The sequence below is a fragment of the Zingiber officinale genome, chromosome 4B (genome assembly GCF_018446385.1).
Source record: "Zingiber officinale cultivar Zhangliang chromosome 4B, Zo_v1.1, whole genome shotgun sequence".
NCBI classification, from domain to species: domain Eukaryota; kingdom Viridiplantae; phylum Streptophyta; class Magnoliopsida; order Zingiberales; family Zingiberaceae; genus Zingiber; species Zingiber officinale.
In genome coordinates, this window is record NC_055993.1 from 102,816,253 (window position 1) to 102,830,388 (window position 14,136).

The 14,136-nt window shown below is 38.7% G+C and overlaps 2 protein-coding genes across 7 annotated transcripts; both read left to right on the top strand.

The window, feature by feature from the left end:
- The first annotated feature begins 1,874 nt into the window (after positions 1–1,874).
- LOC121975811 (cysteine-rich receptor-like protein kinase 10) lies at positions 1,875–9,000 on the top strand. Of its 5 annotated transcripts, XM_042527689.1 has the most exons (11): positions 1,875–2,064; positions 2,266–2,325; positions 3,440–3,528; positions 4,452–5,898; positions 5,963–6,073; positions 6,151–6,296; positions 6,377–6,587; positions 6,680–6,920; positions 7,010–7,160; positions 7,235–7,664; positions 8,874–9,000. In XM_042527689.1, the coding sequence occupies exons 4-10, from the start codon at positions 4,470–4,472 to the stop codon at positions 7,550–7,552; spliced, it is 2,607 nt and encodes an 868-aa protein (XP_042383623.1). In that variant the 5' UTR covers positions 1,875–2,064; positions 2,266–2,325; positions 3,440–3,528; positions 4,452–4,469; the 3' UTR covers positions 7,553–7,664; positions 8,874–9,000. The 5 variants fall into 5 exon arrangements, with proteins under 5 accessions (XP_042383623.1, XP_042383624.1, XP_042383622.1 ...); XM_042527690.1 differs by lacking the exon at positions 3,440–3,528 and having other exon boundaries at positions 5,966–6,073; XM_042527688.1 differs by lacking the exon at positions 3,440–3,528 and having other exon boundaries at positions 8,874–8,999.
- Positions 7,931–12,344, top strand: LOC121975812 (cysteine-rich receptor-like protein kinase 25). Of its 2 annotated transcripts, XM_042527695.1 has the most exons (8): positions 7,931–8,150; positions 8,874–10,219; positions 10,415–10,531; positions 10,626–10,771; positions 10,842–11,052; positions 11,319–11,559; positions 11,636–11,786; positions 11,852–12,344. In XM_042527695.1, the coding sequence occupies exons 1-8, from the start codon at positions 8,125–8,127 to the stop codon at positions 12,170–12,172; spliced, it is 2,559 nt and encodes an 852-aa protein (XP_042383629.1). In that variant the 5' UTR covers positions 7,931–8,124; the 3' UTR covers positions 12,173–12,344. The 2 variants fall into 2 exon arrangements, with proteins under 2 accessions (XP_042383629.1, XP_042383628.1); XM_042527694.1 differs by lacking the exon at positions 7,931–8,150 and having other exon boundaries at positions 8,409–10,219.
- The last annotated feature ends 1,792 nt before the right edge of the window (positions 12,345–14,136 follow it).

The following is a 14,136-nucleotide window of genomic DNA, read 5'->3' on the forward strand; positions in this document are numbered from 1 at the left end:
GATTCATTTGAAAGTATGACAAGTGGTTGAGTAGGAGAAAATACGTACGGATAAGACATCCCAAGTTGGCTACCCATTGCTTGGGATGGATACATACCAAATGGAGCTGCGGCGACGTTACTTGGATTCCATGTTTGCAAAAAATTTTGAGAACTTTGGGAATTTGGGAAATTTAGAGAATATTGTGGAACATATGAAATATTTTGAAAATTTGGAGGATATTGTGTGTGAGAGAAAATATGAGGATATTGGATATTTGGAGGAATGCAAGTATTTTGAGAAGATGTATTTCCTTCTGTATTTGAAGAATTCAAAAGATTCGTAAAAGAAGTAATGAGATTTTCATCCATATCGAATACAAATATGGAATGAAAGCAAGAAATGAGTTGAGAGCAAAGATAACAATGAAATGATTGAAATAGATCTCATATTTATAATTTTTTTTATATATTAAAAAATTAAATTATAATCGTTGAACAACGGCTAAAAATTAGCCGTTGTTCAACAACATACGACGGCTAATATTTTAGCCATTGTTCTATTTTTATTTTTTTACGATTATTTAAAAATAATATAAAAAAATAAAAAATCGAAGAAACGACTCCGTAACAACAACGGAGCTATTTCTTCGATTAAAGGGAAAAACCTCCCTCCAATATAAGAGAAAGATTTTTCCCTACTGTCCTCTCTCTCTCGCACTTGCTTTTCTTGGATTCTCTTCTTTTTTTTCTTCTCAACCCAACGCGGACTTAATTGTGAGAGGGGTTAGGCCATCGTTGGCGCCGGCTGACGTTCGTTAACGTGCAGGCATAGAAGCATCTAGGACGGGAGGGAGTAAAGGCTCTATTAGTCAGAACTCCTGCAAGGGCGGGAGGAGCAGTTGAAGGAATTTTCTGAGCATGAATTGTGCTAGCGCATATGAATTGTAAAGAATTCAAACAATTCTATACAGGATCTTGTCATCTATATACAGCAATTTGTGAAAAATAGACGAAATAAATATGAAAGTGATAAATCCATACCTAAATCGATATATGTCACCATTTCTTGATGTTGCAAGAGCAACTTGAAACAGGTCTCGATAAGAAGCAGTGGAGTTTGATCTTCTGTAGGAGTTAGGACGACGACAATCATATTCTGCTCTCCGAGTGGAAGAAAGAAGAGCAGGTCTCGATCATATACAGCCTTGATTCAATTCCAAACACCATCAATAATAACGGAAAGCGAATTAATAAGCTTCCACACATATATAATCCACATTTAATAAATCAAACTCATAATGAATATATCTATTAGATTATTTTATTGGGTTTGTCCATAATGACAAATTCATGTGTTACAAAATAACATATAAGTTCATCCAATCGAGAAATGAAATAACGGAAGGAGAAACGAAGCCATGTAAGAATAGTCCTAGAGTATAACCCAGTCCTTAAATTGGTTGCACCTTCCTTGTCATTCATTAATATCCATATACAATTAGTAAGTATTGAATTTTAAATAAATTAAATAAATAAACTAATTGAATCATCAAACACTGTTAAGTATTTAAAAAAAAACAAACAAACAAATACACCCATGTCATCCAAGTGCACAAACCCTCCCCCATACCCCCCTCCTTTTTCTTCTCTTCCCCATCGAAGCCTCAAACCCTTCCCCCTCCGTTCTTCTTCATTTTTCTTCTCCAGCGACAACGAACGAACAACAGGGCTCTCCCTGTTCTTCCTCTCCAAGCTTGAAACCCCTTCTCTTCTGCTTTTCTCTTCTCCAACAGCCACAAGCAACAAGTTTCTTCTTCCTTGTTGATGTCCTGCTTCTCGGCAGCATCGTCGGAGCTCCTCAGAGTGTGGGGAGCCCCGGCCGGGGGGGGGGGCGGCAAACAAAGCCCTAGTTGCTCTCTCCTTTTCCCCACCAACAGCGGCACCTTGCTGCCTTTTGTTTCCTCCAACAACAGCCCTAGCTGCTATCCTTTTCTTGGCAGCACCGTCGGAGCTAACTGAGACGGCCAGCGACAAACCCTAGTTGCTGCCCTCTTCTTCCAGCAACCATAGTGATCCATAAAAGGTATATTTTATATACCTTATGTTGATCGAATTGTGGTTAAGATGGGTAAAGAATTAGATAATAATGGAGGTGTCTTTTAAGAATGTGAAATGGTACCAGAAAGCAAGATCAAAGTTGTAGATAAAAAATTTAGATGTTCATGTCAGGGTTCTTATTAGATAGTATTTTGACTATTTGAGTTATGTTGTATTATATTTGTAGACACGAGCTCGAGTGGAGCGCGGTGACCTGCCGACACCCGCATATTTTGCTGTATATAAGGTGGATACATCTACTCTTGTATATTTCCTTGTGCATGAATAAATATATAAATTGTATTATGTATATGTTGTATCATTGTTTTCAAAATGGGAATTAAAATGATACTTAAATAGTGAAATGGGCATTAAAAATTAAATCATTGGAGGGTAAATAATTGATATTATTTCTTGTTCACATGTGGGTTCATACTGGGATTTATATGGGAAGGGTTGTTTTTAAATTTAAAGAAATATTTTGAATTACTCTTTTGTTGATACTTTGTCTTTTTGACTTGCTTGATCTCTTATACTTCATGCTTTTAATACTCTATCTGTTGATACTTGTAGCTTTTTATCTGTACCCTATAATGATAAATTAATAGACTTGATACGAAAATATTACCTTGATTGACCATTCAATTTGAAAAGAAAATAATTATGATAAATGGATGAATATAATCATAAAGGTGGAATAATAAAGATAGTAAATGAAGAATTAAAAAGTGAAGATTATGAGTCTAACTTTATACCAGAGCTCTATATTAGAATACTGGACCGCCCACATGTTATTGTGGTAGCGCGGCGGTCGCGATCTAGAGTACCTGACCGTACACCCGTGGCATGATATAGCCCTCGGTCAGTGTTTATTATGTCTTCCACTGGTGAGGGCTGATAGCCCGTACGTCAGATGACGTATGCGACAGTTTTATACTCTGAGGAGACTTTTAGCCTATCCATATGATATTACACTCTGATGATGTTAACTCCAGTGATTCACTTTTTAGTTGATTTATCAGATTCAGACTATTGATATACATGTTGATATTACGATGATAACTTATAACCGAGTGATTAAATAATAAGATTGAAAAATTGATTTTATTAACGATGACAAGTGATGATAAGGTGAAGATCCTAAACTCTAATATAAAAATCTTACCTGATTATAGATAATAAGAAAATGATTATACATATATATGTATAAATGTAGAACTTTAAGAATAACCTAAAGTTGTAACAAAAGATTGTGATTTATTCTACTTCTTTGACCTCTTCAATAAGATTAAATTCATGTACATCTTTCTTGAGTATCCACTTAGCCATTTGGCTAAATTTCTACATTCTTTGGCCTCTAGTTTTGCAGGCACGGGAATTCTTTTGATATTATAGTTGATTTTGGACTTCCATAGAGTTGCTCAGAGATCTTGACGTGCTAATTTTTCTGGTTTGTTTTACTTTTGTTCCGCTATATTTATATTTTGAAATTTTGTTACAGATGTCGTTTATCTGTATAGTAATTATAGTTTACAAAAACTATGACAAATATATAAATTTGATACATTTCGTGGTTATGTTATTTTTATTTTATATATATTCCAGCCGTGTGGGCTGATGAATATGTTGCTTATGTATATATATTGTGATGTATGTATGTATGTTTCATATTGTCATCGGTACAAGGGAGATGCTGTCGGATTTTTGTCTGGCAGTGACTCCTCTGGGGGCGTGACAAACACACTAAGTGAAAATACTATTTAAAATAGGATTGAGGTTAAACAAAATCTAAACCGGAATTGATTAGCAAAGTTATGATTGAATTAAACTGATTTAACCTATTTTCTTTCTTTTTATTCTCTTCGGCATATAAAGACTCGGTCCATCGCCTCACGGCCAAAACTCCCCCCGCTGACTTATTATCTTCTCCTTCTCCTTGTTTTTGTTCTTCCCAAACCCAACCATAGTTTAGATAGCAACTAGACCGAATCCTATTATTTATTTCTAATGGTGATGGTTGTTGCTAGATAATTCTATTACCATGCATGTAGAATAATGGAGTAGTCAAGCAAACTATTGCCCCCTTGCATTATATTTTTCTTTTGACAAACTAGTATTCTATTTCTCCCTTTAGTCAACCAGCAGACAAAGCCTTTTTTGATCATTCTCTACCCTTAGTCAGAAACAGTTTGTCACAGGAAGATTTAAATAAGTTCCTTTGACAATGCAATTGTGTTGACATTTCAGAGCAATCCATCAGAACTTAGCGTCCCAATCAAAAAGTCTTGTTTCTGCCGCATCGAGTTTCAATCTTCATTGCTCATCCAAACGGCCATTCAAACTTCATTCATCCTTTCGTCTCTGTTTCTGCAGCACTGTGATTTCTGAAAGATGTGGAGGAAAAAAGATTGGAGCTTGCTCATCCTCTATCTAATTCCATGCTTGATCTTCTTCAGTGCGCCCAGGACTTGTGCTGTCGACTACACATCTGACTGCAGTGGAGGCAACTATAGTCGAAGCAGCGGCATCGGCGAAAGCCTCACGCTCCTCTTCTCCTCTCTCAGCTCACTGTCTTCGAGCTCCAACTTCGCGAATACTACCGCGACTGCGAGGGCCAACGCCGACACTACTGTCTATGGCTTGTTCATGTGCCAAGGGGACCTCCCTCGTTCAGACTGCTACAATTGCATCAATTCGGCAATCCTCGACATCAACCAAAGCTGCTCCAACTCGCGCAGCGCCACAATTTGGTATGAATTCTGCGAGCTCCGGTACTCCGACATCAACTTCTTCTGCATCCCTGTCACCGAGGGGCACTTCACTACCAATCCTTACGAGGAAACAAGCTCGACAAAGCCTTACCAGGTGGTGTCGACCCTGGTGCAATTGGCTCCCTCAAACAAGCCTCTCATGTTCGCGAGCAATGTGTCGAACATGTACCCCTTATTTGCTCAGGCACAGTGCTCGTCGGATTTAAGCGTGCAAAACTGCAGCGTGTGCTTGACGACCATCTTGGCGACCATCAACGGCTGCTGTGTTCAACGGAAAGGGTGGAGGTACTTCACTCCCACTTGTTGGGTTAGGTACGAGCCAACTCCCTTCTTTGGCAACTACCCGAACGCAACTTCTCCATACATCGTCCGGAGCCAATGCGCATCGTATGACTTCCTCTCCAGCGAGGTCAGCAGCAAGCAAGACAGCCTCAGAAGCCTCCTCTCTGATCTACAATCCAATGCACCTGCAACTGGCTTTTACAAAACGTCGGTGGGCGAGAATTCTCTTCGGATGTTTGGCCTCGCTCTCTGCAGGGGAGACCTCGCCGCAGACAGCAGGGAGTGCAGTGATTGCCTTGGCACAGCAGGGGCTGCGATAGTGGACGAGTGCCCCAACAAGACTGAAGGGTTCATGTGGTATGGCCAGTGCTTCGTGAAGTACTCAGACCAAAATTTCTTTGGCACTCTGGACAACAGCAACTACACATACTGCAGCAGAGGACTGGTCTCCCAAGAGATTGATCAGACAACGAGTGCAAAGGCTCTCAGCCTCATTCCACTGGCAATCAACAACTCCTGGCTGTTTGCGGCCGGTAAGGTTGCGATCAACGACACGTTGTCGAGCTATCTGCTGCTTCAGTGCACCAGAGATCTTACCAGCCAGAGCTGCCAGTCATGCTTGGAGATAGGGATCTCTCAAGTGACCGATGCGTGCAACCAGATCAAAGGGTGGCAGTACTTGTCTGGCAGCTGCACTGTGAGATATGAAACCTTTCCTTTCTATAATGAAACAGCTGCAGCCAGAATTCTTGAGCTGCAGCCAGAAGGTAAGATATTCACAAACAGTATATTTGTTGTAAATTTGATCTCGACCAATTAGTTCTTTGACAGAAGGAAGAGGATCATCAAACGTTAACGCCATTGCTATTGCTCTTCCAATTGTGGGAGCTGCAGTCTTGGGAGTCCTTCTCTGTTGTGCATGGTGCATATGGAGAAGAAGAGGTAGGAACTGATGATCTGAAATTGTAAGCTTTCTCTGGTCTGAAATTTGAACTCAGTCTCACTTTGTTATTATACAGGAAGTAAAGGCCTCAAGCCAATTGATCTGGAGACTCTGCAAGATAGAGACTTAACCTTCATGGATTTGGATACCATTCAAGTGGCTACCAACAACTTCTCCAATGAGAACAAGCTAGGAGAAGGTGGATTTGGACCTGTTTACAAGGTATCAATGTCTTTTTCAATTGTTGTTTGAAGTCTTTACAGATGAACATTGACGGACTGAATTGTGTGATCATGTTTCAGGGAGTGTTGGTTGATGGAAAAGAGATAGCCGTCAAGAGGTTGTCGGGAAAATCTAAACAAGGTATTTCCGAGTTCAAGAACGAGGTGAAGCTGATTGCACAACTCCAGCACAAGAATCTTGTGAGGATATTGGGGTGTTGTTTCGAAGAGGAAGAAAAGCTTCTGATCTATGAATACCACCCCAACAGAAGCCTTGATGCCTTTCTATTTGGTCAGTTTTCTTTCTTTCTTTCTTTCTTTCTTTCACTTCTTTCATCTAAGAATATAGATTCTGAATTCTTTGACCTTTGTGTTCATTGACAGACCGAAAAAAGCACGAGCCGTTGAATTGGAAGAGTAGATTTCTCGTAATCTCAGGAATCGCCAAAGGCCTTCTCTATCTCCATGAAGATTCACTTCTTAAGGTCATTCACAGGGACCTTAAAGCTAGCAATGTGTTATTGGACAAAGGCATGAACCCCAAAATATCAGATTTTGGCATGGCAAAGATCTATAACCTAGATGAAAGCGAAGTAGATAACACACACAGAATTGTTGGCACTTTGTAAGCAAATCTTAACCCTTATATACTAATTGTCCAAGACTCATCATTGATTTCATATACTAATAAATTTCTTTCGATATCAATCATAGTGGATATATGGCTCCAGAATATGCGATGGACGGGATCTTCTCTGTGAAATCCGATGTGTTTAGTTATGGTGTTCTCCTCTTGGAAATCATAAGTGGCCAAAGGAATGGACGAGCATATGTAGAGCAACATGGGCAAAGCCTTCCCATGCATGTAAGTGAATTGCATTCCTATTCACTAATACTTGGCAAACTTTATGCAATTACTACTATGGCTAATGTTTATAGGCATGGGAGCTATGGAGCGCGAACAAGGCATTTGAAGTCATTGACTCATTGCTTGCGAATCGATACGAAGCCGATCAAGTATTGAAGTGCATCCATATAGGTCTCTTGTGTGTTCAAGAGAACATAGAGGAAAGACCCACCATGTCGGAAGTTGTCCTTGTGCTACGAAGTGACCATATCACACTTCCTCAACCTACACAACCTCCAAATTTCATTAAGAAGAGTAGTCAATTGGAGAGTCCTCATTCTTCTCCTATGATTCCATCATCGCTTCACTCTATCAATGAAGTGACCCAGTCGGATGCCATTCCTCGATAGAAAAGAGAAAATTTGAAGATGTAAGCATAATGACAATGAAGTGTAGTCTTAAGTTGTCGAATGCATCAAACTCTCTGAGTCCGCTAGGTCCACGCGATCGAGTCTACACCATGTAAGCAAAATCTATCTTAACTTCATCGAATCAACAAGCTTTTATGAGTTTTATGTGCATAATCATCCACATAGTAGAAATATAGATACGATATAATTGATGGCCAATTGATAGGTTTGAAAACTTTAGAGGATCTTTTAAAAATTATTTAAAATTGTAGAGGAAAATGTAAAAGTTTATGATTCAGTTGAGAGGGATAAAGTGAAATTTAATAAATTATTGGGGTGCAATGAAAAAGCCAAAAATGGAAATCCTCAAAATATTGGAACTTGCAAGTAAATAAACAGAACATGAAGCCCCGATCGCCGTCCTGCCTCTTCGCCTTCTTCATCAGACCAACCTAATCGGAGCATTGCCGCCATCACCGCCGTTGGCGCTTCCTGCTCAGTTGCCTTCCTCTCTCTGGAAGAACCGACCCCCACCCGCCGTTCTCACCAGTCCGTTCGATTGATAGTTCCACATGCATGAGGGAGAAATTAAGAATTTGTTAGTAGATCGTCGACTTCAATTTCCGCGAAATATACAATTTTTATTGCATTAGCGGATTCATCTCTTCCTTTATAGTATCTGAAGTTGATAATTTGTTTTAGCCAAATTCCTCCGTCGAATTGATCCTTTGTTTCTTTTTTTATCACCGCCATTTGTTGTAGGCGATGAGAAATATTTTCTTTGTTTGACCACTTACAATCAATTCAAGCCGCCTTCACGGAAAGAAATGGTAATTTTCTAACCTTAATTGTGCTCACCTACCACAAGCTAAGATCCTTTGACTTTATCATTCTGGTGTTATTTTAACAAATGCTTGCGTGTAGTGACTTCTCAATCACAAACTTGCATTCCCTATCAATATAGTTTCTGTCACATCATGATTTGAGAAGTATCTCACTAGGTTTTACAAAAATTCATGGACACCAATGAGTTGCTTGACTCGATATTTTTTTTTCCATGTCCTGACTATTTTATTGATAGAGAGGAAAAAGACTGTAATTGAAAGAGATTTCCTGCTAACAGCCTTTCTTTCTTTTTCCCATTGAGGGGAAACATACTTCAACTTGTTATTGGGAAAAAGTGGCAAGTGGATTGATTGTGTATATTCCTCTATTGTATCTTCTCTTTTTAACACAATATTTTCTGAAAGATGTTCAGGAAAGAAGATTGGAGCTTCCTCCACTTTCTAATTCTATATTTGATCTTCTTCAATGTGCCCAGAACTTGTGCTGTCAATTTCACAACTAATTGCAGTGAAGACCGATATGATCAAAGCAGCGGCTTCGGTGAAAGCCTAACCAGCCTCTTCTCCTCTCTTAGGTCACTCTCTTCCACCTCCAACTGCGCGAATACCACCGCTGGGGCCAATAGCAACACTGTCTATGGGTTATACATGTGCCAGGGTGATCTTTCCCATTCTGACTGCCACAGTTGCATCACTTCTGCAATCGGTGTCATCAACCAAAATTGCTCCAACTCACGCACAGGCATCCTCTGGTATGAATTCTGTCAGCTCCGATACTCTGACCATAACTTCTTTGGTATCCCTGTTACTGAGGGGCACTTCACGATTAATCCCAAAGAGGAAACCAGCTCAAATAAGCCATATGAGGTGCTGTCTAGTTTGGTGCAAGTGGCTCCCTTGAGTAAGCCACTCATGTTTGCAAGGAATGTGTCAAACATGTATCCTTTGTTTGCTCAGGCACAGTGCACTTCAGATCTTAGCACGGAAAATTGTAGCATGTGCTTGAGAACCATCTTGGAAGCCATCAAGAGTTGTTGTATTCAAAGGAAAGGGTGGAGATATTTTACTCCGACTTGTTTGGTTAGATATGAACCAACACCCTTCTTTGGCAACTATCCGAATGCCAATTTTACCTATATCATCCGAAGTCGATGTTTGCCGCATAATTTCCTCTCGAGTGATATCAGCAGCAGGGAGGCCAGCCTTAGAAGTCTTCTTTCTGATTTGCATTCCAGGGCACCTACAACTGGCTTTTACAGCACCTCTTCAGGAGAAAACTCTAACCAGCTATTTGGACTGGCTCTCTGCAGGGGAGATCTTGCCACACCCAGCGGGGAGTGCACTAACTGCCTTGATACAGCAGGTGCTGCAATAGTGGACGAGTGCCCCAATAAGACTGAAGGATTCATGTGGTATAGTCAATGCTTCCTAAAGTACTCGGACCAGAACTTCTTTGGCATGCTGGATAACAATGGCAGCATATACTGTGATAACGGGCAGGGGTCCTCAGAGATTGATGCAACGACAAATGCAAAGGCTCGTAGTCTCGTTCCATTTGTAGTAACTAATTCGTTGATGTTTGCTGCTGATAAGGTTGCAATCAACAACACATTGTCAAGTTATCTCCTACTTCAGTGCACTAGAGATCTTTCTATTGATAACTGTCAGTTATGCTTGGAGACAGGGATCTCTACAGTGACTACTGCATGCAAGCTAACCAGAGGGTGGCAGTACCTGTCTGGTAGCTGCAATGTAAGATTCGAGACCTTTCCTTTCTATAATGAGACTGCTGCATCGAGAGTACTTGAGCTGCAGCCTGAAGGTAAAGCATCAACTAGATTTTTCAAGTAAACAGTTGAAATTTTGATTGGTGGCAACACACATAGGCATACTGAGATATTTGATAGCGGCTAGTAGTTTATGCTAGGCCTTGAAACAATTATAATACCCTCAATTGCGTTTAGTATACCCTGAATATTTATTACATCAACTAATTTAGGGCCTTGATCTTTAACAGGAACAACAAGATCGAGATCACGAAAGGTCAAAATCATTGCAATAATTCTTCCACTCGTGGGAGCAGTACTTCTGGGTCTGTTTCTATGGTGTGCACAACAGCTCAAGAGAAGAATAGGTAGATGACTATCTGCTATATTGATATGTGAAGCTTGAACTGCTAAGAGTTTAATGATATATTTACTAAACTCATGTTCACTATGATTCTTTAGGTAAAAGGAAACATAAACTCGATGACCACAAGAGCCAAAAAAGTAGAAGCTTGATCTTCATAGATTTGGCTAGCATAAAAGTTGCTACTAATAATTTCTCTGATGAAAACAAGCTTGGAGAAGGTGGATTTGGACCTGTTTATAAGGTATTGCTACTTCTTTTCACTTGGTAAAAGACTTAACAGACCTAACAACATGACTTTGACTGCATTTCAGGGAGTCTTCCCTGATGGAAGAGAAATAGCAGTTAAAAGGTTATCACAAGAATCCCAACAAGGTTCTACTGAATTCAAGAATGAGGTGGAGTTAATTGCAAAGCTTCAGCACAAAAATCTTGTTAAGATGTTAGGATGCTGTGTAGAAAGGGAAGAGAAGCTACTAATCTACGAGTACCTATCCAATGGAAGTCTTGATAGTATTCTCTTTGGCAAGTTTCTGCTTATCCTCTCTATTTGCTTACCGGTGTAATTATTTCGACATTCTTGACATACCCTCTTATACTTTAGCAACAAACTACTCTTTTTCATTTGCCAATCACTTGTCTTAAACTATGAACCGTTCGTTTCATAGCATGGAAAAGGGTGTGCAAAATCAAAATGTGCTTCTTTTGATTCACCATTGATCAGTGGGTACTTAATGTATTATGTGTTTTTGACATTTAGATTCTTATGTCGTCTTCATTATGCTTCCCAGCGGATCCCGACAAGCGTATTCAGTTGGACTGGGAGAGAAGATTTCACATAATTTCAGGTATTGCCAAGGGCCTTCTCTATCTTCATGAAGATTCACTTCTCAAGGTCATTCACAGGGACCTTAAGTCCAGCAATGTTTTGTTGGACGGCCAAATGAACCCGAAGATATCAGACTTTGGAATGGCAAAGATTTATCAGCCAGAGGATAATGAAGTGGCCACCAGAAGAATTGTTGGAACTTAGTAAGTGAACCTAATAACTCTCTCTTGCACTTGCTCAACAAGTGCCATCTCTGACCATGTATTTTGCAATCGACAGTGGGTACATGGCCCCAGAATACGCCATCCATGGAGTTTTCTCGGTCAAATCTGACGTATACAGCTACGGGGTTCTACTCTTGGAAATTGTATGTGGGTTAAAGAATGGCAGAGCACATTTTGCTGAACACGGCAAGAACCTTCCGCGGCGAGTAAGTTATTCATGTTCTTCCATTACTTGCAGACAATGAAATCAAACTGAACATGGTCTAAATAGGTATGGGAGCTCTGGAACGAAGACAAAGCAGCTTCAATAATCGATCCAGTGCTCAAGATCAGTTGCTCAACTGATGAAGCACTGAAATGTATCCACATAGCCTTGCTATGTGTGCACGAGAAGGCCGAGGAGAGACCTACCATGTCCGAAGTTGTTCTTATGTTACGAACTGAAGGCATGGTGCTTCCTAAACCTAGCCAACCTCCAGACTTTGCAAGGCGGAGTTCTGGGTCAGATGGTTTGCTGTTTGCATCAGTAACACCTCCATCATCACTCAAGTCTATCAATGAAGTGACTGACACTGTGGCTATTCCCAGGTAGCATATTGTTGAAACAAATTATATTGTGTTACTTTGACTGTTTGACATACCAGAATCACATTGTGTCCTTCCAAGAAATTGATGACAATTTGTGCTGCGATGATGGATTGTGCTGTAGTATCATCGATATGACTGAATGCCAATGCAAAACAAAACCCATTGCAGGGATTCAATGTTGTGTGAGGTTGATTATCGATTCATGACTTGTTCGTTAGAAAGTGTCTCTCGGCTAAATAGAATGAAAACACGGGCTATGTTTGATCAAGCCTCGGGGTATAGTTCGAGTACCCTACTCGGTGAAATATAATGCAAGAAATACTAAAAACCATCTAAATAGAATGATCTAAAATTTCATCATATATATATATATATATATATATACACAAATTTGATATCCTGCGCGCCTGCACAGTGCGCGACTGTGCGCGCGCGCAGGATGGTTTTAGTATTTTTTAAAAAAATTTGAATTAAAAAATAATAATTAAAATATTTTTAAAAAAATTTATTTTTAGGGTTCATGCTTTGGGTTATAGTATCAAAGTTATTTTTTTTTTAGATTTTATCTATAGGGTTCCGACATTGGGTTATAGTATCAAAGTTATTTAGGGTTCAGGCTTTGAGTTATAGTATCAAAGTTTTTTTTTTTTTTTTAGATTTTACCTCTAGGGTTCAGGCTTTAGGTTATAGTATCAAAGTTATTTTTTTTTAAGATTTTACCCCTAGGGTTTATACTTCTCAATTGAGTTATAATGTTTAGTAAAAAGAAAAATTAAAAATAAAATAAATTTAAGTATTTATGGAGTATTGTAATGTGTTTAGGAGATATATTTATGTATTAGGGATTTGTATAAATAAATATTGATTTTTTTAATTAGAATTTTAAAAAAATAATTGAAAAAAAAGTCGGATATGCTGCGCGCGCGCACAGTCGCGCACTGTGCGGCGCGCAGCATATCACGACTATATATATATACAATGAGTTAGCACGTCGAAATCTCAGAGCAACTCTATGCAAAGTCAAAATCAAATTTAATATCAAAAAGGTTTCTGTGCCTGCAAAATTAGAGGCCAAGGCATGCAGATAGCAAACCAAATGACTAAGTGGGTAATAAGGAAAGATGTGCATGAATTCAATCTTATTTAAGAGGTCAAGGAAGAATCACAATATCTTATTACAACTTTAAGTTCTTTAAGTTATCAAATAATATACATAATTGTATGTTATGATCCTCACATTTATTTGTTGAAATTAAAATTTATTTTCATATATTATCATCAATTAATTAAGATAAATTCTCATATCTTACTTTTTAATCATGTATACAGTTCATCCATGGTATAATATCAAATGAGTAAATATCATAAATCATATGAGTATCAACATGTATATCAATGGTTTAAAGCATATAAATTAACTAAAAATGACTAACTTGAGTGTGTGCCTATATATATACATATATAGGCTAAAAATCTCCTCAAATTATAATACTATCGCATACACTATCTAACGTATGGGCTACAAACCCTCACCGGTGGAAAACATAATAAACATTGACCACAGACGACCGCGGTACCATAACAACATGTCGGTAGTCAGTTACTCTGGACCACGGGCAGCCACGCTACAATAACATATGAGCGGTCAAATACTCTAGTATAAAGCTAGGCTCATAGTTTTCACTTTTTAGTATTCTCCATTTTTATTTTATCCATTTATCATAATTACTTTCTATTCATATCGAATGATCAATCAAGTTAACATTTTCGTATGAAGTCTATTAATTTATTATCATAGGGTTCATATATAAAAAGCTTCAAGTATCAATAATATGAATTAGTATTAGGGAGCATGAAGCATGAAAGATCAAGCAAATCTAAAAGATAGGTATCAACGAAAAAGTAATTTAAAATGTCTATTTAATTTTTAAAACATTCTTTCCCATCTTAATTCCTCATATGCACTCA